The sequence below is a fragment of the Paroedura picta genome, chromosome 9, assembly GCF_049243985.1.
Source record: "Paroedura picta isolate Pp20150507F chromosome 9, Ppicta_v3.0, whole genome shotgun sequence".
NCBI lineage: Eukaryota > Metazoa > Chordata > Lepidosauria > Squamata > Gekkonidae > Paroedura > Paroedura picta.
Genome location: NC_135377.1, coordinates 68899540 through 68925661, shown reverse-complemented (window position 1 = coordinate 68925661; position 26122 = coordinate 68899540). Strand labels below are relative to the sequence as shown.

General features: G+C 46.3%; 1 protein-coding gene across 1 annotated transcript; it reads left to right on the top strand.

Moving 5' to 3' along the window:
- Positions 1-24190, top strand: GMPR (guanosine monophosphate reductase). Its single transcript, XM_077353272.1, has 9 exons — positions 1-396; positions 5176-5295; positions 6653-6736; positions 10359-10532; positions 13892-13973; positions 15409-15515; positions 18161-18203; positions 21501-21660; positions 23429-24190. Exons 1-9 carry the CDS (start codon positions 310-312, stop codon positions 23607-23609), a joined length of 1038 nt encoding a protein of 345 aa, XP_077209387.1. The 5' UTR covers positions 1-309; the 3' UTR covers positions 23610-24190.
- The last annotated feature ends 1932 nt before the right edge of the window (positions 24191-26122 follow it).

Here is a 26122-nt window from a genome sequence, read left to right as displayed (position 1 = left end):
CCAACGCCGGACCGTTGTGCTGCAGTGGCGCCGGCTGGCCCCCGCGGAGCTGCAGTGGCGTAGTGGCGCGCAGGCAGGAGCTCTCCCCGCCTCCCCCGTGCCCTTGTTCGCCGGCGGCCCCCGCCGAAGGAAGCCATGGGGCTGGGAGGCGCCCGCGTGCCGCCACCGCCGCCGCGCGCCCTATAAAGACTCGCCGGGCCCCGGGAGCGCGCTTCGGGGGCTGCTGCTGCTGCTGCTGCTGGCCCGGCCGCCGGCACCTACCCACCCCCACCGCGGCAGGGCAGCCGGCGGAGGAGCCGGAGCGTCGCGATGCCGCGCGTGGACGCAGACCTCAAGCTGGACTTTAAAGACGTCTTGCTGCGACCCAAGCGCAGCAGCCTCAAGAGCCGCGCCGAGGTGGGGGCGAGCGCCGAGCCCGCATGCCTGCCTCGCTACCTGTTGAGGCGCGCCCCCGCGCAGCGCCGGCCGTGCCCTTGGCGAACTCCGAGGGTCGCCACCCACGCGTGGGGTGGGGGTGTGGGGGTGTGTGAGGTGGTTGCCAGCCCCCGCTTGGCATGGGACCAGGGGAGGCCAGGGACCTCCGCGGGGGGGGGGGCAGCGCCACAGAGCCCGCCCTCCAAAGAACCCCCCTTTTCTCTGTTGGCCGGCGAGGAGCTGGAATTCCGGGGGATTCCCCGCCCGCACCGGGAGGCTGGCATCCGTTCCACCAGCTCCCCAGGGGATCTGCGGGCGGCCGGGTTTCTTCCTTCCCCTGGGCCTGGAGGCAGGTGCCTCTCCTGCGGGCCGCCCTTATTTTTGCAAGCCGAAAGAGGAGCGCTTGGGGGCTGCGTTTGGGGGGCGCGGGAGAGCAGGCGGCGTGGGGTCAGGCCCGGGCTGCGAAGGGCTCCGGTTACAAGCCCCGGACAGGAAAGTGATCCGGTTGTGTGAGGACAAGGCGAGGCCATGCGCAAGACAGGACGGGGGGAGCCCAGAGAGAAACCGCCGCAGTTTTGTGGCAGGGCAGCCAAATAAGAGAACCCTCCTGTTTTCCTTTTGTTAGTAGGGGCCGCTGGATGATGAATGGGTACTTCTGAAGCTTGCAATAAAGTCGGTTCTCTGGGAACAAGGAGAGAGGATGTACGCAAAGGAAGAATTCCTTCCAGCTAGCCACAAATTTGTAGAGAATTTAGCTGTCCGGATGTTAAAAGTGCAGATCCCCCCCTCCAATCTTATGCAGATATCTGAAATCTGGTTGGTTGTGGTGTAACTGCATAATCATCCCAACTGTTGCTCATATGAGTAGGCTATTTAGAGACGCCTGTCCCCTGGTTGGCTGGCAGCCATTAGTACTGTTGAATTATTCTCAAGTATAAGCCCAGCTGGATTTGCTAAAATGCCTTGTTTGTATAACATCCATTAACCTAACAGGCCTGCAAGTCTCTATTAACCTATGACCTGCAGGTCACCTTGGGAACCGCACTCAAAAGCAGAAGCCTTCCCTGCATTTCATGCTTCAGGGCCTAAACCATTTGTGAGGAAATGTTCTATTGGAAAGCTTGCTTTCGATCCAAAACACTTTGGCTTTCGTTAACATTTCCTTAGAGTTCGCTTGCAATTGGGGCACAAACGTATTTTAAAAGTGTATTCATAAGACATGTGTTATGTTCACCTAAAATGTAATATGCACCCTATTTGAAATGCTTCTAAGGATGGTGTACACTTAAATGGATGAAGTGGCAGTTACACGCAAGTAGAACAGCGTGGGCTTGGGAATCTGTGCCCTGGAATTCTACCAGGACCATTTCCGCACTGGGAACTTTGCTGCCCCGGCTCCCATGTGGGAGCACAAATCTAAGGCGGACAAATGCTCCCCTGCAGGCCGGCCTGAAGCCTCCAGTGTGGAAATGGTCCAGCAGGCCTTTCATTTGTTTTTATGTAGGTCTGACAATACTTGTTTCTATTGGACAATTTCATTTGTGGGCTCTTGGATGCTGCTATGTTTTTAAGTAGAAGTTTTATACTGTTGGTTTTAAATACAAGACTTATCTTTTTTGTGTATATGATTGGGCTGCATGCTTTAAATCGTCCCCTTCCCCCGATCATATTTATTTCAGGAATAAAGGCACTTGGCATTTGGTTGAGACCAAGTGAACCAGCAACATCTACAGGCCCCCTGTTCCCTCCCAGAAATCCACTCATGCATTCTGCTCTGGACCTGTTTGCATTGTTATTGTCAACAATGTTAGAGTTTTTAATGTTAATATTATTGTTGAGGTTATGAAAAACTCAGTTCCGTGTACTGTTTTCTACATTTTATGTAAACCACCATAAGTAAATAAACAAACAAACAAACAAACAAATAAATAAATAAATAAATAAATAAAAAAATAGGAAGGAGGGAGGGAAGGAAGGAAGGAAGGAAGGAAGGAAGGAAGGAAGGAAGGAAGGAAGGAAGGAAGGAAGCTAGTTCTCCATTTGGGGAGGCAGTCCCTGTGGTTTAGTGAAGTTGCTCTTTTGAGCATGATACCAGTAAGCCGAGAGGTGTAGGAATTTACCTAGAGAGTTCAAGTAAACGGAAACAGGACAATTTAGTATAAATCAATGAATTCCTTTACCTTTAGTGAGTATGCTGCTTCCTTGGGGGTAAACTAATGTGTTAATTCATGTAAAGCAAAATAACTGTTGAAAAAGAAACTTTCTGATAATTTTTCAGCTTGTTGGGAAGCAACTGTATTTATAAATGCAGATGGCCTTTGGCATTTCCCAGTAGACAGTATAAATAGAATTTAATATTCATTTAAATGTCAAAGGGAACAGTCCTTGCTTATTTTATGAGAGACCATTTATTTTAAAGGGACACTAATTTTAAAAAGAATGATCTTTATCTTAAAACATGGCTGCTGTATATATATAGGAAATGTCCAACAGGGAATTTAGTATGATTAGTAGCATTCTGTAGAATGAACTTCGTGTCACAGGGGGATCACTCCTTATGAACTGAAGTTTCTTTCTAACATCTTCCCACCTTTCAGTAGTAATGGTCGTGGTGGTGGTAGTAGTAGTAGTAGTAGTAGTAGTAGTAGTAGTAGTAATATATATTTTAAAAATTATAGCCCACCTTTCCACAAGAATTCAGATTGGGTAACTACATACATACATACATACATACATACAATAAAATATACAACACATTAAATATCATACGATTAAAATCATAAATTAGTGATGTAAACATAATTTAAGAATTTGGTGGTAAGTTGACTGGTGTTTTGAGCAGGGAGGCCAGAATTCAATATTGCTTCCAGCCTCGGGAACAGCTCCATTTTGCAGGCCCTGTGAAACTGCCGTAAGTCCCACAGGGCCTTGATGTCTTTGTACCTGGGGCCTGGACCAAAAAGACTCTGGCCCTGGTTGAGGCCAGTTTAATTTCTTTGCAGCTGAGGATGTTGAGTGACTTTTAATCACTGGATCTTAGTCTCCTTTTGGGGACATAAGGGAAGAGGTGATCCCACAGGTACGAAGGTCCCAGACTGTGTAGGGCTTTGAAGGTGATCACTTGCCTTGAAAACCCCAGGAGGCAGGACTTCATGGGGGTCACCATGAGTCAATTGTGAGTTGATGGTGTCACACCTTACTTTTAGCCCATAGTCAAATGACAGCAAATTAGATATATGGCCTCATTCTTGACAGGGTGGGGTAGTGATTTATTTATTTGTTTGTTTGTTTGTTTGTTTATTTATTTATATTTATATACCACCCTCCCCCGAAGGCTCAGGGCGGTTTACAGGGAACAGGAAACAGATACAGATAACATGGGGTAACACATGTGACAACAGCAATAACCAACCGTACAACAACAATAACCCCAACATGATAACAGCAATAATAATATGATAGAACTGCAAAGGAGTCTCAGCTCAACTCTTACTGGGACCCAGTGCGTTAGGCTGATTAGTGTCAGTCGTAGTGGGGGGGGGCTTGGGGGCCAATTGGAAGCGATGGTCTGGGTCAACCTCAACCAAATGTCTTGTGGAGGAGCTCCCTTTTGCAGGCCCTGCAGAACTGTTTGGGTTCCATCAGGGCCCTGATCTCCTCTGGGAGCTCGTTCCACCAGGTGGGGGCCAGAATGGAGAAAGCTCTGACCCTGCTTGAGGTCAAGTGGGCTTCTTTGGGGAAGAGTGGAAGACATTCATCAAAGGGGTTTGATTTTAACAGTCCTTCACCTGAAGCCTGCTGAGTGACCTTGGGCCAGTCATAATAATAATATATTAAAATTTTATTTATATCCCGCCCTTCCACATCGCTCTGGATAGGTAACTCTATTTAAAATGTACAGTTAAAAATCTTTAAAAGTTTATAATTTTCTTGATACCACCAGCTAAAATTTCCTGAGGGTTGTTTTTTTAAGGAGCTGATCTTCCAACTCAGTCCTCCAGATCTGAGGTCGGCTTTTATTGGTGGATTATATGTTAAGCCTTGACCATAAGCCTGGTGGAATAGCTCCATTTTACAGGCCCTGCAGAACTGAATTAGGTCCCACAGGGCCCTGATCTCTCTTGGAAGTGCATCCCACCAGGCTGGTGCCATGGTCAAAAAAGCCCTGGCCCTGGTCAAGGCCAACTTCACCTCTTTTTGGGCGGGGTACCTTGAACAGATGTTGGTCCAAAGACCTTAGTACTCTTGGGGGATTATAGTTATCTCAGAATGCTCTCAGTCCCACTTGCCTCACAAGGTGCCTGCTGTGGGGAGGGGAAAGGAAGGCGATTGTAAGCCACTTTGAGACTCCTTAAGATAGAGAAGAGCAGGGTATAAAAACCTATTCTTCTTCTAGTGGGATTTTACAAACCACAGTTTGATTCTGGTTTGCAAACCCTGATTTGCTGAGCAAATACAAAACCAAGTTTGCTGACTGTCTTTCGTTTGGTTCTTGAGTTGGGAGGTTGGCGCTAGATTTATGGAGCAGAAATTGGATTCCAAACCTCCTTATAACAAAGACTGTCCAGAATTACACTTCCATTTGTCAGTTGTTCATTCAAGAATCATTCAGTTTTTGATTGTTAAATATTACTGTTTTACATTTATCTAGCCTTGTAACTTAAGTGCATCTGTAACGGAGTTTGGTTTTGTTGTTGAATAGCGTATGATAGTTTGGTATGTCAGGTTGAAACATGAACTGCCACTACTTTATTTTTACAGGTAGATCTTATGCGTACCTTCGCATTCCGTAACTCCAAGGAGACTTACACAGGAATTCCTATTATAGTGGCAAACATGGATTCTGTGGGCACTTTTGAAATGGCACAGGTTATGACTAAGGTGAGTGCTTTTCATTCTCTTCTGCATGGAAAAGAGCATCTGCAAGATTTTAAAAAATGACCCACTTACAGCCCAGTCCTAAGACCCCCCCGCCCCCATGCCAGCGCATTGTCAGCGGTGGTGAGGCAGAGTTGCTACTGGTCAGTATCCTGGGTCTGCTCCGCAGAGGGGGGAAATACATAACAGAGGCAAGTGTGCCAGAGCCCATTCCAACCCAGTGGCAAACCACCAATCACAGATTAGGGTACAGCCACGACAGGTTGGTGGTTCATGAACTCAGTCAGAACAAGGGAGGTGGCCACTCCCACAGCAGGGTTGCTGAAAACACTCTTGTCACTGTGGCCCTTGGTGGGGTCTTGGAGCCCACCTTGGTCTTTCTTTCCTCCTGTTGGATGGTGGTCTGTGAAGAGTCCAGAGACACAAGGAAGGCAATGCTTAATGTCTTGCAGCAACACCAAAGAGTAAGTGGGCTATCAAGCCTTGTACATGGTGCTGTTTTAGGGTCTGTAGCTGCCTCCTTGACTTTGGGTGTGTGTGTGTGTGTGTGTTTCCTACAGAGTGGGCCCAGGCTGCCCCTTCTGGGGGACTTAGTGTAACTATTGAGCCAGCCCTCGTGGGGGTGGAGTTGCACCAGAACTGTGGCCATACTTTCTGCTGGGTTTGCCCCACAGCATCTCACCCTATGAGAAAACAGGTGTCATAAGTATTTGGCAAAATAGCTTGTTTATTCATAGATGTATGCAATAATATATAAATCAAAACTTCTAAGTCCTGTTTATTGTCCAATCCTTGGAAACCGAAGGAGAAATTCTCTATCATGCATGGTGAACAGGATTCCGGTATAACAAAGCCTGTTTCATGACTTTCTTCAGCAGCATTAACTAGAAATTTAAAAACAACAACATTAAGGAGATGAATAGCTGTATCATACAACTTTATTATGCATAAATGAAACTAACCCAAATGTCAGGACATGCTCTCAGTGGCAACTGGCTCATAGTGGCTTGTGTCTCACATTTAGCCTATAACCAAGGTTGGATGACTATCTGAGCAATATTGAAAAAATATCCCCCCCCCCTCCTAAAATACTGAGCAGCTGCAGGAGATATCTTTCTGGTAGTTGTCTTTGGCCATACTTTTGGTTCCTGAGTCGCAGTTGCCTGGGAGTGGCTTATAATATAATAATTATTTTAATAGACCACCCTTCCCAGTTGGCTTCCAGCAGCTTGGTGCTGGGCTGAGTGCCCTGTTGATGTACTGCCAAGCCCACTTCTGTACTCTACTCACTTGCTACTAGCTTGGTTATTGAGACAGGACATAGTATGAGAATCACACTGGTGTGCTTGTTTATTTTTAGCATGCCATGTTTACCGCCATACACAAGCATTACTCCCTGGAAGAGTGGAAGCTGTTTGCAAGCAGTCACCCGGAATGCCTCGAGGTATGCTTTACCTAGAGTTAATCCAGTGCTTCATCTGTGCATTTTGTGGGATTCAGGGATATTTATTTATTATTATATTTATTTATTATATTTATATACCACCCTCAGGGCGGTTTACATAAGAACAAACAACAATACATAAAACAATCTATAAACACGTGAATAACTTTACAATAATAACTAATGGTTGCAACCGTATAACAATGTAACAGTATAAATAATATAGACAATACAACAATGCAACAATACAAACAGGTCCAGAGCATGTTGGTGAAATTCTGAGGGGGGGCAGGGGGGGAGCAGGGGCCTTTCAGTCGCTGTTGATTGCGTCTGGTCTCAACCAAATGCCTGGCGGAAGAGCTCCTTTTTGCAGGCCCTGCGGAACTGTTTAAGCTCCGTCAGGGCCCTGATCTCCGGGAGCTCGTTCCACCAGGTGGGGGCCAGAACAGAGAATGCTCTGGCTCCGGTTGGGATCAGGCGGACCTTTAGGGCCAGGGATTCTTAGCTGGTTGGTGGCAGTGAAGCATAGAGCTCTTTTGGGGGCATAGGCGGGGAGACGATCCCTCAGGTACACTGGGTATTGGTAATATGGTATTGGTTGCAAGTGAGGGGACAGCTTTCTGGTTGTGTAATAATTTTGTGCTTGGTGTCTGGTATGTGGAACTCCCACAATTCCACAGGGCCTGCAAAAGGGAGCTCCTCCACTAGGCATTTGCTTGAGACTGACCGACCATAAAACATCCGCTGGTCCCTCCTCAGACACCCCCTTCCATGACCAAACATGTTACATTATGATTGTTATATTTGTTATATTTGTTACAAAGTTCTATGTAATTACCCTGTGATACTCTTTGTGAACCACCCAGAGCCATATGGAAGGGCAGTATAAAAATCTAAATAAATATATGTTTTGGGCTCAACTGGGCAGGGAAAGGCAGCTTACAAATATTTTCATAAACTTTTGTTGTTGTAAAAACACAGTATGGAATGTAGCAAATCTGGAGAAGAGGAGTACTCTGCTTTTTACTATTTGAAGGAGTCTCAAAGTGCCTTACAATAGCCTTTGCTTCCTCTCCCTACAACGGACACCCTGTGAGGTGGGTGAGGCTGAGAGAGCTCTGAGAGAACTGTGATTGGCCCAGAGTCACCCAGAAGGACTCATGTGTCTTAAAGGAGCTTACAATCCCCTTCCCTTCGTCCACAATAAGACACCCTGGGGGGACGGACCGGAAACAAAGGGATGAAATTAATTCACAAGAAATTCCGTCTAAACAGCCAGAAGACGTTCCTGACAGTTAGAGCGGTTTCTCAGTGGAACAGGCTTCCTTGGGAGGTGGTGGGTTCTCCATCTTTGGAAATTTTTAAACAGAGGCTGGATAGCCATCTGACGGAGAGGCTGATTCTGTGAAGGCTCAAGGGCGTGGCAGGTTAGAGTGGATGAGCGAGAGGGTTGTGAGTGCCCTGCATAGTGCAGGGGGTTGGACTAGATGACCCAGGATGTCTCTTCCAATTCTGTGATTCTGTGAGGTAGGTGGGGCTGAAAGAGCTCTTGACAGAACTGCTCTTTGAGAACAGCTCTAACAGTACTGTGTCTGGGCCAAGGTCAACCAGCTGGCTGCATGTGGAGAATTCAAGAATCAAACCTGGTTCTCCAGATTAGAGACCACCGCTCTTAACCACTACACCAGGCAGTCTTGGTTAACAAAGTGTTAACAAAGCTTCTGATTTAAGTGAGTTTGAATGTCTCTTACGGAACATTCTGAAAGAAAAGGTGGGAGATTTTGAACAGAATGTTGCCGGTGAAATTAATAATGATGATTGGATTTCAGGAATTTGGGGAACAGGATCAGGAAATGCTATAGTGGATCAATACGTGACTGTTTAAGTCAATACAAGTTTGGTGAACAAACATTTGTAATAAGCCCACATATGTGACAGTGTATGAAAATCTCTCTGGAACACAGGAAAGCAGAAATATTTCTGAGCTGCTGTAATAGAAAATGGACAGGGAGTATTTTTTAACTTCTTTTTTTTTTGAGCTTTCAGAAAAGATCCATAGTACAGCCAGGAACAATGCCAGGCATATCTGTTCTTCCTTGTAGCTAATCGAAGGTTGGCTATTCCCTGCTGGCTTGCGAAAACACAGCAGCCTTTTTTATACCTTTTTCCAAAGAGTGTTGCATGGTGGTAGCTGGAACTGCTGACCTCTCTTATCATCCATTATGTACAATAACTAAATCTGTTCCAGTTCCTGGCTCAACAGCAATTGCCTCTCCATAGCATCAGAAGAAGTAGGCCCTGAATCATGAAAGCTCCCACTGGAATCAATCTCATTAGCCTTTAAGATGCCACTAGACTAGTCTTATGGCTGACTACCTTATCTCCATGCGAGCTGGATGTTCAGCCTCTATTGGCATGGATTTCTTCTCCCAGGAAATAATGAGCTGATTGTTTCATCAAAGGGGTACTGGGCTTTATTTTAAGAACAGGAACCAGCAATTAAATAAGCAAGGACTGATCTGTTAAAACAGCCTTTCTCAATATTTTTACTGTTGAGAAACCCCTGAAATGTGCTTCAGGCTCAGAGAAAGCCCAGAAGTGGTGCGATCATGCAGAATATTATTGGGAAGCATAGCTGCGTACACACTCCCCCACCTCCCAGGGCCCCTCCCCTTCCCACCCCCTCCAGGCCCATCATTGGCTATTTTGGGAGGGGAAGAGCAGGTTGGCATGACTATATATGGTCATATCACCCAGTGTTTAACAAATTATATATATGTGTGTGTGTGTGTGTGTGTGTGTGTGTGTGTGTGGGGATGGGGGCAGAAAACCTACCAGAAGCAAACTGAGGTCTTGGCCTCTGTCACCAATGATGCAGCAGCATCACTTCCAGCGCACACCAGAAGTGACATCATCGAGTTCCTGGCAACATGGGATGCTCTTTGCCCCAATACAAGAGCATCTCCCATGTTACCAGCAACACAATGGTCCCACTTCTAGTGTGTGCCAGCAGTGATGCTGTTGCAACGTTGGCAACTTGCTTTTGAAGAAAATGGTATATCGACCTATTAATTCTGACTGCTCTGGAGGAAAGGATTAGTCTTGCATTGTCCAAAACAGGATAGCCAGGAGTGGTTTTAAACCCACAATTTCAAACATGCCCTGTCCTAACTTCTTGTGTCTTGGTTTTTCTGTATTGGTTTTTCAAAAATAACTGCTCTCTCCCTGGGCATTTCCACATCCTGAGTTTTCTTACTTGTAACTTATTTTTTCTTTAGGGCTCCTTCCCTCCGTTTCACATGTGTCTTGCTACCCCTAGTGGTTGATTTGATATTATATTGGCTTATGTCCAGCATAAAAACCTGTAGTTTAAATTTGCTGGGAGATATGCCAAGCATAAGGAGATGCAGTATTGAATCGACCACTAGGGGAAGCAAAACAACCCCGGAAGAAACAGGAAATTACAAGCGAGGATAATGCGAATGCAGAAAAATCCTGTGTCTTTTTTTTCATTCCAGCTTGATGTTTGTATGAGATAGCCTCGAATATATTTATTCTGCAAATAGACAATACTCTTTAACCTCTTGGATGTCAGCGGTTACCTATTGTTCTTTCTTTCCAGCATGTAGCTGTGAGCTCGGGCAGTGGAGTGGCTGACTTTGAGAAACTGACAAAAGTCATAGAAGCCATTCCACTTATCAAATACATTTGTTTGGATGTGGCCAATGGTTACTCAGAACATTTTGTGGAGTTTGTGAAATCTGTACATGCCAGGTTCCCAAATCACACTATCATGGTAAGTATGATGAGAGCAATTTCGGGGTGTGTGTGGGGAATGGGCTTGTAATTTCTTGATAGATTTTGTTGATTCCAGTGATTGTGCTCCATTATGTCTCCATCACTGACCTCCTTCCACTTATTGTTAAAGAAACAACATGAGTTGCTGTCACCCCCATTTAACAGGTGGGGAGCCTAGATTAGGAGGAGAGAAGAGCTATGATGCAGCAAGCCTATCTGTGTGCTGTTGATTGCATTATTCATCAGCAGTCTTCTTTTGTTGTATCACAAAGCTTTTTTACAAGCAAAAACCAAAACGAGTTTCAAAGCAGTTTCAGGTTGGCAAGGGAAATGGCGTGTGTTTGTTGTTGCTAGAGCTTGAATACACAGAGAGAGTGAAACACCAGGCTCCTTAAAGAATAAAATAGTTTTTATTTATGAAGAGAAACAACCTAACTAGCTAGCTACAATTCTTCTGTCAACTGCTGTTCTGGAGGCAAGCTGGGAGGAAGTATACACAAAAAGGCAGTAAGCCTCCAAGGAGCCAGTCAGGACCCTGCAGACTGTTTGACAACAATCAGGAAATTCCTAATCTAACTTTGCGAAATACATCTATCCTCCAGCGCCCCCTGCAGGACAACATTCTGCCCAGTCATGCACACTGCAGATCTTGCATGTTCCGACATTCGTTGAGTGCCCCCAAGTTATTTCCAACTTATGGTGATCCTATGAATTAATGCCTTCCAAAATGTCCTGTTATTAACAGCCTTGCTCATATATTGTAAACTCCAAAGCATTCACTAATAAATCCTTCATGAGGTCACCCAGTGATCTCATAGCTGAGATGGCACTTTAGCCTACCTTTCTCTAGACAGACTCACATTGGGTTACAGGGTTAGGTTAAAAAAGAAAACACCAATCTGGAAAACATCTATAAGTATGCACAGTCATTCCAGTTAGATGAGCTGCCAACTTAGATGTTTCTCAGGAATGTCTTTGCGACCTGGCCATACCTATAGGTAGAGTGTGAGCAGTGAATTAGCATACAGCATAACGAAAACGTTTAACAGGTTGAAGGACCAAAGAGGAATAAACAAGCTTGGTTTATATGGTTACCATTTGTTTGGGTTTAATTCCAGGGGATGAGCCTCTTGTGGCACAGGGTGGTAAGGCAGCTGACATGCTGTCTGAAGCTCTGACCATGAGGCTGGGAGTTCAATCCCGGCAGCCGGCTCAAGGTTGACTCAGCCTTCCATCCTTCCGAGGTTGGTAAAATGAGTACCCAGCTTGCTGGGGGGTAAGACGGTAATGACCGGGGAAGGCACTGGCAAACCACCCCGTATTGAGTCTGCCATGAAAACGCTAGAGGGCATCATCCCAAGAGCCAGACATGATCCGGTGCTTGCGCAGGGGATACCTTTACCTTTTTTTTTAATTCCAGGGGAAAACATAGTAAAGGAAATAAATGTCAAATTTGGAGATCCGTGGGCAGACGTATCCTTAATTGTGGAATGGTGTGAGGAGTTAACTGAGACCCTGCTGTTGTTTTCCATCTCAGTTAATTATTCTCAGCATTCCAGGCTCTACCTGTCAGTTGTAGGGTTTAAATGGTTGCCAGTCAGGCTGTGGCTAGGAGAAAGGGGATCTGGACTGGCATCTGGGGGACAATTCTGGCTCAGCTCAGGGTTCAGTTTGGGAGCAGATCTGAACTGCCCAGTTCAGGGAAATTCCTGTTCAGGGTGGTTCAGGGGCTATCTTGGGCTGAACCGGAATTTCTAGGCTCGTGCCCATCTCTACTCCCCATGTCCCATCTATGACCGTGGCAGGTTACTGGCCCAGTTATTTTTGTATGTGGCCTCATTGAACCATCAGAAACATTCCAAAAACCAAACTGCTTGGTCACCATTGTTGGGGGTGTGATGAATGGAGGAAAACCTGAGGCATCATTTGGCCATCACACCCTTCTAAATAATTTTGCTTTACAAAGCCTTTGAAAGAGCTATAGTATAAGGAACTTCTTGATATACAGAGGGAGTTTATTCTACCGCACTGTGATACATCACTGAAAATGTCTTCGAATGCTCTCACACTGCTGTTACCTGTTTGCAGGAAGGCACACTGGATCAGTCTTGACTGGCCCAGAGAAGCCGATATAGTGGAGCTTGTATATAATTGGAAATCTCTTTGGTTGAAGTCTAGTCTCCCCAGTGGACCATCTAGTCCAGTCTTTCTCAACTTTTTTACCGTTGAGAAACCCCTGAAACATTCTTCAGGCTTTTAGAAACCCCAGAAGTGGCACAATCATGCAGAATATGATTGGGAAGCATAACTGTGTACACGCCCACCTGGAGCCCCTGCCTTTTGCACTAGCTCCATTGGCCATTTTGGGAAGGGCAGATTGGTTCTGATTCTGACCATATATGGTTATAAGGTAAGGTAAAGGTATCCCCTGTGCAAGCACCGGGTCATGCCTGACCCTTGGGGTGACGCCCTCTAGCGTTTTCATGGCAGACTCAATATGGGGGTGGCCTTGCCAGTGCCTTCCCCAGTCATTACCGTTTACCCCCCAGCAAGCTGGGTACTCATTTTACCTACCTCAGAAGGATGGAAGGTTGAGTCTACCTTTAGCTGGCTGCTGGGATTGAACTCCCAACCTCATGGGCAGAGCTTCAGACTGCATGTCTGCTGCCTTAATAAATGCTTAACAAATTAAAAAAATATATCAAAAATTAATTAAGTCCCATCCATTTGGGAAACCCTTCCAGGGCCATTAAGAAACCGCAGGGTTTCACAAAGCCCTGGTTGAGAAAGCTTGATCTAGTCTCAAGGTAGCTTTGGTCAAGCCACTGTAAATGAGCTATTCTCTCCCTTGCATGCATCTGATACAGAATTGATGAAGTGATCACCCCTATTCTGGATACAATAAATGGAGTGGAGGGAGGGGAATGAAAAGAAGGGATCTGTGGCTATGGAAAGGACTTACTTTAAAAACAAAATATGGTCTTCGGGGAATTGTAGGCTGATCCGTTTGGGTTTCTCAAAACAAACATTCTGTAGTCTATGAGTTCAGGAACATAGAGCATCATTTCAACCTGATCTGGAGTCTTGAGCACTGCTTATTTTCTTGGGCTCCAGGACACCCTAGTAAAGATGTCCATACACAGGGCATGCACGGCACACTGGCTGCAAGTCAAAGTCCAGGTTCAAAGTTCTGGCGCTTAAGAAATGCACCTCAGAATGTTCAGGTAGCCAAGGTTACCATGAGAAAAAGCATAAGCGATTGGGACTTTTTGACAAAGATGAAGAGAGTAGAAAAACGGCCTAATGGTTTATTTCACTTTCCCTGCAGTCATTAATGATGTCATTCTCTGTTTTCAGGCAGGTAATGTAGTGACAGGAGAGATGGTGGAAGAACTTATTCTGGCTGGAGCAGATATTATTAAAGTGGGAATTGGACCAGGTAAGCTGGTTTCGGGTGGATTGTAAAGGGGCTATATTTAAATGCAGCAGCCACTTGCTCATGCGTCCTTAGAATGATATGGAGGTAACACTTTTGTCCCTTATTAAAAGGTTAGTAAAGGGCAAAAGCTGTCAACGTCATTGGGGTAGCTCAAGGCTCCTGAGGGCTGAATGCAAGCCCTTATCCTTTAATTATTCACATTTATTTGTTACATATCTGCCAGATTGGCTCCCACTCCAGTCTGTTTAGGAGCCTGTTGGGTACATTTGGAATTCTGACACACCATCACAAAATGGGCGCCACCACAAAATGGCTGCCTCAGGAGGTGGAGCTACTCCTTCAGAGACAGCCCACATGCCAGGGAGATGAGGGATAATTAAAAATTACATTGGGTAGGGAAAGAGGTGAGAGAGACTAAGACAAACACTTGGATGGCTGCTGTCACCAAAACCATGCTATTAACTTCCTAAAAAAACATAGGGAGCATCACTAGGCACAGTCTGGTCTGAAAGACTGCAACAATGCATGTACTTACTTACATCAAGGAAGGTATTGGCAGGTGCCTCAGTTCTATGCCTGCCTCGAGAAGAATTTGGCTATCCTGTCTTTTTGAGCGTGGAAACAAACATGAGTTTTTTGTAAGCTAGACATACTGTCTGTCTGTGGGGTTTAACATTCCTGCGTTGTCAACCTGGGCTAAGAGATCAGGAACAGTTTTCCAGAGAGCATTCTTTCTCTTTCAAGTGAATTCCCTTATGCTTTTTAGCTGCGTATCATCATTGGTTTTAATGGGGTGATTAATGCTGATCAGGTTCCCAGTCTTAAATTCTGAGTCAGAGGGTTGACACCGATCAGCACTAAGGCTAACCAGTGGAGAGGAGAGCGAAGAGCTGGTGTGCTGTAGCAGCCTCTAATCTAGAGAACTGGGTTTTATTCCTCACTCTTCCACAGGCAGCTAACTGGGCGACCTTGGGCACTCTCAGTCACTCTCAGCCCTCTTACCTCACAGAGTGTCTGCTGTGGAGAGAGGAAGGGAAGGTGATTGTAAGTCGCTTTGAGACACATGAGGCCTGCTGGGTAACCCTGGGCTAGTCACGGTTCTCTCAAAGTTCTCTCAATCCCACCTACCTCACAGGGTGTCTGATGTGGGAATAAGGAAGTAAGGAGATTGTAAGATGGTTTGAGACTTCTTGGGCAGTAAGAAGCAGGGTACAAAAAACAGTTCTTCTACAGCTACTGGAATACTATTGAGCTGGGGTGGGATGCTTTTCTTGTGTCTGGGTGGAGTTCATTAGCAAGCCCATTCCTCAAGACCTTGCCTGTTTTATCTGATTTTATCTGATGAACCATTGCAAGGTGTTTTTAAAGTTCCGTGGTCACTGTCACTGGTGTGAGTCTTGTTTCATCTGCCTGTCCATTTGTTTTTCCTGACCAGGCTCTGTGTGCACCACTCGGATTAAAACGGGTGTAGGCTATCCGCAGCTGAGTGCGGTAATTGAGTGTGCAGATTCCGCCCACGGACTGAACGGCCACATCATTTCAGTAAGTACGGCGCTGAATAGACTCTGCAATACGCACAGGTGAACTTTAACAAAAATGTAGAAAAATAAAAATAAATAAATCCGAAACAAATCAGGAAAATCCTTTATGCAATTTTTTCTGAACTCCAGTGACAGCTGAAAAGGACTTGGGAGTTTTTCAGAGGAATTAATTTGAATTCTGTACCTGGACAGATGAATCAGAACTTCCCCTTGATTACACCTGGGAGAGAGGTCTTTCTGCTGTCTAGCAGAATTGGGAATTGGGACTGGGAATTTCTGCTGCCTAGCAGTTCATTCCTGCCTGATAGCAGCTTCCTCACCAGAGCTGTCTGGTGTAGTGGTTAAGAGAAGCAGCCTCTAATCTTGCAGACCAAGGTTTGATTCCCCACTCTCCCTTCACATGCAGCCAGCTGCATGACCTCTCAACCCCACCTACCACACAGGGTGTCTGTTGTGGGGAGAGGAGGGGTAGGTGATTGTAAGCCACTGACACATGAGGCCTGTTGGAAGACAGTTACAGTTCCCTCTCAGCCCACCTGCCTCAGAAGGTGCCTGTTCTGGGGAGAGGAAGGGTAAGTGACATTCAGCTACTTTGAGACACAGGAGGCCTGCTGAGTGACCTTGGGCCAGTCACAGTTCTCTCAGAGCTTTCTCAGCCTCCCCTACCTCACAAGGTGCTTGTTGTAGGGAAAGAAGAGGAAGGAGATTGTAGGCCTCCTTGGGACTCCTTAGGGTTGTTAAAAAGTGGGGTACAAAAAAACAGCTCTTTGTCATCGTCTTCTTTTAGGTAGTCAAATATTACAGCAGTCAAGTATTTTAATCAGCATACCCAATTAGATCTTCATCGGCAGATATTGGCTCTTCAGAGAGCTGGAGCAGTGAAGCAGAAAGGAAGGTTTTCTCCTCTGGCTCTCCAGTGGGCCACACAGTGCCTGGAGCCCGGCTGGTGTTTATGTTTCAGGTGTGTCAACATTACCACAGTCCCCAATAGTGAAGGGTCGGGCCCCGGGGACAGTCACAGACCCAGTGAAATTGGGCCACCCTTTTCCAGCCTTTAAGAGTCTCTCTGTGACTCTCTCGCACGCATGAATGCTAGTTTGGGAAGGGACCTTGGCTCCACCAACAAGCAGAGTTGCAAGGCAGGAAGCGAACTCTAGGGGCCTTTAAGTCTGTTGCCTTAGGGGCAGCAGTAGAAAGAGGGCTCAGAACTCAAGGGAACTGGATCCCTGTCTAGGAAATAAAGCAGGGATGGCCAAATGGTGAATCTCCTGATGTCTATGGACTCAAATTACCATGAGTTCCTGCTTGCACGGTGTTGCCAGGGGCTCATGCTAATTGTAGTCCAAAGACATCTGGAGATTCGCAGTTCAGCCACCCCTGGAATAAAGGGGAGGGCACTATGCAGCCAAGCAAATCACAGAACGCAACAGGTAACCACTTCCGGTGTACAGACCAAACTACTTCCCAACAGGGAGCCACCATGAGGGTGAATTTAAAGGGTGCAGCAGCAGGCTCTCCACCTGCTGCCTAGGGAACTCAGATAGCAGCTTGGAGCTGGAAGAGCCCATTTTCTCTACGTGGGTCCCGATTGTCAGTCCGGGGGAAGGGGCCTATCGGCTCCCTTCCTCATCCCGGACAGGGCCCACCCTCGGGGCCCTTACGGCTTTATTTTATCCACTCCGCTAGGAGCAGTTAAAGATTTATTATAAATGGTCACTTAGATGAATACAAACTGTAACATTGGACTTTGTTAAGGAATCTTATATGGGAAGGTGTCATAGGCATCCATCTTTTACCTACGTCAATTGCCTTACCCCTCACTCTTCCCCTGTATCAACCCCACTTATTTTGTGGAGTTTTATTCCTCTTGGATCCTTGGGTCTGACCACTCTGTTTATTTGGAACTTTGCTTATACTCTTGGACTCTGGACGGTTCTTTAAAAACTTCTTGCTTGTGAGCATTAAGTATTATAGATAATGATACTAAATACCTTTGTTATTTTATGTACTAATATAACTTGTGTATTGTGCCCCTTATCAAATATCAGTTTTTAATCTTTTGTCTGATTGTTGAATGCGCTCCAGGAAAATATCCCTTAGTGTCTTTGCTCTGAGTTCTCTGGACTGGGTTGGAGACACCTTGCTTTTAGTCCCTAGACAGGCTTAAGAGCTGCCCCTGGACTCTTAGGGCTTGGGGCAGATCAGGAGTGGTGGCAGCTACCAGAGAGGGTGCGGGGTTGCTTGGATCTCTGCTTTCTCCCTCTCTTCCCCTCCAGGGGCTTCTACCCCAGGAATGTTTCCATACTGGAGGCTTCCCGTGGGGCTGCAGGCTGGAGTTTGAGTTGGGGCAGGTTGCACCGCCTCTTCCAGCTCCCGCACAGGGGATCATTTTGCCTGGTACACCTTGTCCGCCTCAGATTTGTGCTCCTGCATGGGAGCAAAGCAAGCAAAGTTCCCGGTGCAGAAATGGTCCAGGTCTCACCAAATCCCAGTGCAACTGATTAACCCTTATCCTACTCTGGCATAATAATGGGAATGGTGTAAAGTTCTATTGATATTGAATTCCTTTATGCCATTTCTGGCTACAGTTAGTTTGGGCAGCACTAAATATGACCTTAGTGCCTTCTTCTTTCCTTGTTTTTCTAGGACGGGGGTTGCAGCTGCCCAGGAGATGTGGCCAAAGCTTTTGGTGAGTACCATATGCTGCTTGGTTTGGGGGAGCATGAACCACTTTTCTCATGGAGCATTTGCTGTCCAAATAAAATCAGGTAGGGGGAGGTACCTCAGCGGGAGGAGCTTGCTAGGAATGTTGGTGCAGACTAGTTTGTTCTTCTGCCCAAAAGAAATCAGAGCTGGCTTTGGGTTCCGGAACTCTAAAATGTGGCAGCGTTAACTCTTCTGGCTCTGAAGATGGTTTGATTCTGCGATGGGCAAGCTGAATGCTGAGAGACTTCCATAGAAGCAGTTCAGTCTCATTTTAAAGTTACGTGAGCTGATGTGGCTAGTCAGGATGCTATCCATCCAAAAACATCAGAAACCTATAGAAGCTGAAGTGAAATGATGGGGTGGGTGGAGGTGGAGATACAGAGGTATTGGAAATGCTTTTTCCAGGGACAGCACTCCAAACCAACCCACCAACACAGAGTGGCTGGCACTGAGATGCAAGTTGCATATACTGTGTGCAATCTTTGGCTCCAGATGCGGATACCTAAATCAGCAGATTAGGGCCATAGATGCTAAAAGAAAAATTTCTGCGAACTCGGGAGACCTCCTAAGTTTGCTGAAAAATCTTAAATCTGAACAGAAATATATTAGGGTGTTTGCCTCCAAATTAAAATCAAGCACAGAAAACCCACTGAAGTCCAGCTGCTGGAGGAGCTCCAGAGCCGTGCTGGATCCAGCAGCAGCAATTCAGCCCAGAGCTCCATGCTCGGCCCGGCGGGAGTTCAAGCTAGGGTGAGCAAGAGGGCTGTAAAGGGCCATGCCAGACCCAGTGGTGGCAGCAGCACAGCCCAGAGAGCCCGTGGGCCAGGCTTGGCTCAGTGAGAGAAGGGGAGGATGGGTCTCTCCCCCCCCCCATGTTATATTATGAATTCAGAGGAGGCATTTGGCCACCAAAATACTAGTTTATAATCTTATTCATTTATTTATAATTGGATTTATAGGACCACCCCTCTCAGCCCACCCATCTCAGGGCAGTGTACATCAAATAAAACCAACATAGTTAAAAACAGCTCTATAGATTCTCTAAAAATTGGCATCCCATACTTCCAATCTCACCCACATAGCTCCATCCATTAGTTGCCAGAACTAGATGGTCCAGGAGAGAGTGTTTGGAAGGGGGGAGGGAGGCGTTCTTGGATGTTTCTGGCAGCCTCAACCAAATGCCTGGTGGAATAGCTCCATTTTACAGGCCCTGCAGAACTGAGTAAGCTTCAACTGGGCCCTTGTCTCCTCCTGGAGTTCATTTCACCAGAGAGGAGCCAAGGTCAAAAAGGTTGAGGCCAGGCGCACCTATTGTGGGCTGGGGACCACCAGCCTGTTGGAACCAGAAGAGTGCATGCTCTTTGGGGGACATACTCGGAGAGGTGGTTCCTTAGATACACCGGGCCCGGACCGTGAATGGTCAAAAAGGTCAAAACCAACACCTCAGTCTAGTTGAAATACCAGTCTAGTTAAAATACTCACTTCTGCCACACAAGCACACACACATATCCTTCATTGTTCTTTCCCAATGCTGACATTTCTCATTTTCCTAAAGCAATAATTGGGAGACTATTTTAAGCTTTCAGTACGTTCTTTGCAGGCAGGGGGTGAGGATGGGATCTGGCTACTAGAAAAACACACACACACACACACCCCTCCCCGTAACTGTTTTTCTAGAATTTAAACAAACAGGAAAGTGCTTCAAAGGGTTTCACTGTTTTTCTTTCTAATATTTTGCTTGCTTGAATACCCGATTTTAATCTCATTGGGTCTACATGCAAGGGAAACTGTATCATCTGAAATTTGTAGAAAGACAGATCCTGTCCTGGATCATTCAGCCTCTTAAAAGATCTAGCAGAGAACAAAAGGAGACAGACCAGAACTTAAATTATAGACTGGTATTAATCTGCCATTGCTAGAAGAACTGTAATTTGATCAGTGTTGAGCACCAGCTTGATGTAGTGTTTAAAGCACAATGGACTCTAATCTGGAGAGACAGGTTTGGTTCCCTCCTTTTCCTCCACATGCAGCTAACAGGGTGACCTTGGCTAGTCACAGTCCTGTTAGAGCTGTTATCACAGAGTGGTTCTGTCACAGCTCTCTCAGCCCTGCCTACTTCACAGGGTGTGATGAGAGTAGGGTTTGATGATTGTAAACCACTTTGAGACTTCTTTGTGTATCAAAAAGCAGAGTTTAAAACCAGTTCTTATTTCTAGTCTTAATCTGGTCTGTGCTGTGAGAACATTTTCCAGCCTTAACAGTGCAGTCCTGAACAGAGCTACACCCCTGTAAATTCACCAAAGGAAATGGGTTTAGATGGATGTAACTCAGTTTAGGATGACACTAAGACACGTACTCCTATCCTTGGAGGTCAGAAGCATCATTTGGGGCCAAGTTCACACATGCTATTTCCCTGTTCCTTTCCTGGTTGTCTGGCCGTGCTGATAACCCCCCCCCCCCATGCTTTATCTTGCAAAGGGTGGGTATATATATATGTGGCACTCGCTTGGATTAGTAATTCCAGGAGGGGCCAGAGGAGCAGCATCTGGTTCCCTTGTTTAGTTTCTCATCTAATATTTGCATCCAGAACAAGAGGGAGAGAAGCCAGCCTGGCTGCTTAAGTGTTGGTTGTGAAGGAATAGAAGGAGATATGTGTTGAAATCACACACTCTTTCTTTGTGAGGGCCCAACTACAAATGGGTTTTTTCCCTGGGGATGTCCCTGGGTTCAGCAAAGAGGAGAGCGCTGTGCTCCTTGGGTGTGTGGGGCCCACACTGAATCAGGACCGCAGTATGCTGAGAAAAAGGGGGCTTATATGTCCCATGCACCACTTTCCCCAGGTGGAACAGCCCAGGTAGGCCCAGGTGCCCCACTGTGTAAATGCATGAAGCATATCAGTACGTGTGTGACCACCAGCGGGGTAGAGCACCCTCTCAAGTTGGGAGAATGCTGCAATGTGTGTGTGTGTGTGGAGGGGTGTCTTAAGTCCCCTCTCTTCATGGCCCCAATCCAATCTGGGTTCTTGCATGCCTAGAACGTGCAGAATTGCAGAGCACACCACTGAAGCAGGGGAGCTCTAGACTGGGACAGAAGATGTTGTTTGGCCATAACTGTGTGCCTGCACATTTATTCAGATACTTCATTCTGTTACAGGAAGTGTTATTGATGGATCTTGATGGATCTTGCATTGGCAAGAATAATCTTTTTACCACTGTGCTCTCCTGGGATTGCTCCTCCGATGCATCCTCACCCTAGAACTCTTTCTGCTTGCTACTTACAGGAGCTGGAGCCGATTTTGTCATGCTTGGAGGAATGTTTGCCGGACATGATCAATGTGCTGGAGAGGTCATAGAGAAGAATGGCAAGAAAGTGAAGCTCTTCTATGGGATGAGCTCTGACACAGCTATGAAGAAGCACGCAGGAGGCGTTGCTGAGTACAGGTACTGACTCTGTTCTCCTTTCACCATAAACCCACTTCTGCATTTCCAAATCATTTGATTTGTGAATCTTGTCGCTGGCAGGAAAGAGGGACAGCAGTCTCTTCTCCCCCCCCCCCCCCATGCATCACAAAATGTCAGCATGTCCCTGCATCACGGACCACCTGCCCTGACTTGTAACCAGTTCAGGAAATGTGAACAACGTACAAACGATGCAATTCAAGAACAGGATTAGGCATAATTGAACGACTGATTTCCATGGACTTGTGTGCCCAAGTTTTGGGGTATTGTTTCTGGCTTGCTTGGTGCAGCTGTTTTTTCTGTTTTCCATGAGAATCTTTTCCTACCTGTAAAAACTGTTGGGATATGTGAGATTTGCAGTGTGCATGATTAAACAGAATATGGAGAATGTCCTGCAGAGGGCACCAGAGGTGAATTTAGCATAGCTAGACTGGAAACTTCCTAATATTTACAGATTATCTAGTGCCCTGAGATTTCCTGCTCCTTTAATATACGTCCCTGTTTACCTCCACAGCGGGCAGAATATACTGAATGAACAGAACAGTTAGTTAAGACAGTTAGGAATCTCCCTCTTCTTTCGTTCCATACAAGGTTGTTTCTCGTAATTAAACTATTTTATTCTTTTAAGCAGCCTGGTGCTGCCATACTCTTTGCAAATTTAGATTCTGCCGACAAATACATTAACGGTACTTTGGTTGTCTTTAAGAAAACCAAAAGTACACAGTCTTAATAGCAGGGGCAGGTTGCCCTTTGGGGCTAAGGCACGTGTGCATACATACACACACACGGCGCAGATGGTGATGTGTGGCCAGAAAGTCTTGGGGCAAGGCACAGGTCTGGGAAGATCTGATGGATTCATCTTTGACTCAGTTGATCCTTGTGCTGGTCTGGGAGGGAATGGACACAAGTCATGCCTCGGTGACTTCTCCTACATCACTGACCCCTGGTCTTGGTGGTTTGGGTGGCGATCTGGCACTGGGTGAGCCTGTTAAAATGGTTTTGAGTGCTGTCAGCATACTGGCCGGGTTTTTCTTAGCCCCCCGCGAAAGCCTTCAAAATTGTGATCCCAATTCCAGATGTAAAATGAAGAAGAGTTGGTTCTTATATGCCACTTTTCTCTACCCAAAGGAGTCTCAAAGCGGCTTACATTCACCTTCCCTTTCCTCTCCCCACAACAGACACCCTGTGAGGGAGGTGAATCTGAGAGGGCCCTGATATTACTGCTCGGTTTTATCAGTGCTGTGGCGAGCCCAAGGTCACCCAGCTGGCTGTATGTGGAGGAGGAGCGGGGAATCAAACCTGGTTCCCCAGATTAGAAGTCCGCACTCCTAACCACTGCACCAAGGAGTGTTTACAATCAGTTTGAAACAGGTATTAAACACCCGGCAGCTTCCTCTGGTTTCTGTGAGATCCTATGGGAAATTCAGGGCATAGTAACTTACCCTTGGATGTTGGGTCCATCAGCCCCATCTGTATTTCTATCAAAACGTGTCTGATCCACGTGAGTGATCCACGTTTCACTCCTCCTCCACATGAGGCATGCTGGGTGACCAGTCACACTTCTCTCAGAGCTCTCTCAGCCTCCCCTCCCTCACAGGGTGTCTCTTGTGGAGAGAGGAAGGGAAGGCGATTGTAAGCCGCTTTGAGACTCCTTCAGGTAGAGAAAAGCGGGGTATAAAAACCTCCTTCTGGGGGCTACTTTATGTCCTCCGTTTCCTGCCAGCGCAAATAAACCCATTTTTATTTGTAGAGCTTCTGAGGGTAAAACGGTCGAAGTGCCTTACAAGGGGGACGTAGAAGACACCGTCCGCGATATCCTCGGAGGGCTACGATCCACCTGCACATACGTGGGAGCTGCCAAACTCAAGGAGCTTAGTCGGAGAACGACGTTCATTCGGGTAACTCAGCAGCACAGCGAGGTCTTTTCTTAGCCACGGAAGAAAAAAGCTGAAAGGTTTGGGATCTGCACAGACCGCCAACTCCTCCTTTACGTTTAATTTGCAGTACAGCTTCCTGCAGGCCTACTCCTAGCTAGGAACGGAGAGCAGGTTGATTGCTAACAGGTTCTGTCGTGGCAGAAAGGTTAAGCCTAAGGAGGGCAAGCCATACATTGCAGCAGTGCCCATGGTTCTTTTTATTTTGTTCAAGATAAAAGAGCACTATCTTTTTTATAGCCTCGTCTATTTAAAACAGAAATCTAGTTTAATCTTTTAATGGTCATCTAGATCGCAAATTCATAATGTGTCCGTCTTGTCGAAATAATCCCTGTAAACCAGTGTGAATTAAACTCAGCTGACGCTTTTATGGCCAAGCAAACACTGATTGTTGCTCCACAGAAGTCAGAAGAACAAGAGGGTGGCTTTCCAAACCAGAAGACTCTCGCATGGCGGCTGTTGCTCCAGCATGGCGGCTGTGCGGTTCTAGGACTTGAATCTGCTGCTTTATATTTCACTGTGACATCAAGTGCTGGATTTTTAATGTGCACTGATATATAAATGTTCTTAAAATTGTTGATTAAGTCATCAATATTTTTTCTTGATGCGTTTTGCCTGGGGAAACATCACAGCGTGGCAAAATGACTGTGATCCTTCCTGTTCATACAGCTATTTACTGGGGAAATACACACCCATGGGCATTATATTTCTTTGACTCCCTTTTTGGTAAAGATCAACGATTTCACAGGGTTGAAAGCAAGTGATGGTTTGTCCAAAGAAGCTATATGTTAAGCAGCCACGGCATTTCAAGAATTGGTGGCTGCGTGGTTCAGTCGGTGGGCTCTTTGGAATTCTCATTAATGTCACTTGTGTGTTCCTGTGGCTTTAGGACTCTCCCCCCCCCCCCGTTCCATATGTGTTTAGCTCCTGCTAGTGGTCAATTTAATATTACATCGCTGTATGTCCAGCATATTTCCGTGTATATTTAAACTGATGAAGGTTTTTATGTCTGACATTAGGGGCCAAGCCCATTGCATTCAGGAATACAAGGGGTGCTAGATTGGGTGGGGTGGGAGAACTCTGCAGACAGCCTCCCCCTTCCCCAGGCAGCTGTTAGGGAACTCACCTGGAGGGGCAGCTCTCAGGCAGCAGGGATCTGCAGCCTCCGAGTCTTGGAAGAAGTGGAAGGAGGAGGGGTGGTCAGCGGTGGGGGATGGAAGGCGATTGGCTGGCCGCTGGAAAGACAGGCAAGCCGATTGGAGGTGGAGGCACTTAGGGGAGGGACAACCGCCCTGAGTGGGTGTTAAGCACTGAGTGGCCCTCAAGCCATGAGGCATGCTCCTTCTCCAAGGCTTTACCAGAAATATTAAGTGCAAGAGATAAAATGGTAGGATATTGAATTGGCCACTAGAGGGAGCAAAACCTGTGGAAAAGGAAAAAGAAAAGCAAGGAGGAACACACAAGCGATGGAAATGAGAATGCAGAAGACACTCTGCCCCCATAATTCAGCCTGTTAAAACGTTTCTTCGCCTTCCCCCCCTATCATCTTTACTACCCAGATAGAACTGAGACATTTATAGTTCTTTAAGACAGAGGACTGTGAAAGTGTAATCAGGTAAATGCTGAAGAAGTCAATTATGGGAAATATTTAAAACAGAATAGACGGATCACAAATCCAGTTTCCTTTATTATGTTCCATTTTATTCATTGTTAAATAAGGGAACGGCTGCTTGTCTCTCACTGGGAAACAGCTTCATCCCTCAACATGTCTTCAGACGCAGCTACTTCATTTTCTATTAAAAAGTGAATTGTAGCATTTCCTGGAAAGAAAATTCAGGGCTTGTTATTGAGAAATGTTTGCCCTCCCTTCTGCTTTTGTGGAGCAGCCTCTATAAGCAGAGGGCATAGAGGTATGTTGCACCCCCCCCCTCCCTACATGCTCTTGCAATCCATGGATTTTCCCTCCCTCCCAGTCCTCATGAATCTCACTAGCACACTGGGCCTGAACCTTGCGTGCATCTCTAGAAGCATCCTTCGAAAGGCCAACCTGTGACCTTTACTAAAGAAAAAAAAAAGCTGGGTAGAGATGAGCAGGGCACGGCTTGACATTGCCGGTAGGGTTGTGCACGGTGGCATCCGAATCGTCCATTCCAGGTCGACACAGCCGGTGCATAACTCGGCACACGCACGCAAGCCTGGAATGGCCGATTTGGATGCCGCCACACCCAACCCTAAGCTGGTATTTGCTGTCAAGATCCTAAGGAGCATTGCCATTCCTGCCTTCAAAGCCTCCAGCAGTACACCCTAAGGATTGCACTCCAAAATTTATTCTCATGCTCATGTCTAGTCTTCCTCATTTTACGAAGCTCTTACGATAACACAACCGGTGTCACACCCACCTGGATCCGAATTGCCAGGTTTCCTAGCTCACTGCAAACTGTTGTGAATTTTTCATAATGTTGGAGAAGCACAATGCAAAGATGATGAGAATGAATTCACATTCAGTTTTA

Bases quoted from the DNA above. Each gene is read 5' to 3' on its own strand.
- GMPR (XM_077353272.1), top strand. From the start codon at position 310: ATGCCGCGCGTGGACGCAGACCTCAAGCTGGACTTTAAAGACGTCTTG. The intron at 5,296-6,652 runs GTGAGTGCTTTT...GTTTATTTTTAG, and splicing joins TGGCACAGGTTATGACTAAG to CATGCCATGTTTACCGCCAT. The intron at 21,661-23,428 runs GTACTGACTCTG...TTTTATTTGTAG, and splicing joins GGAGGCGTTGCTGAGTACAG to AGCTTCTGAGGGTAAAACGG.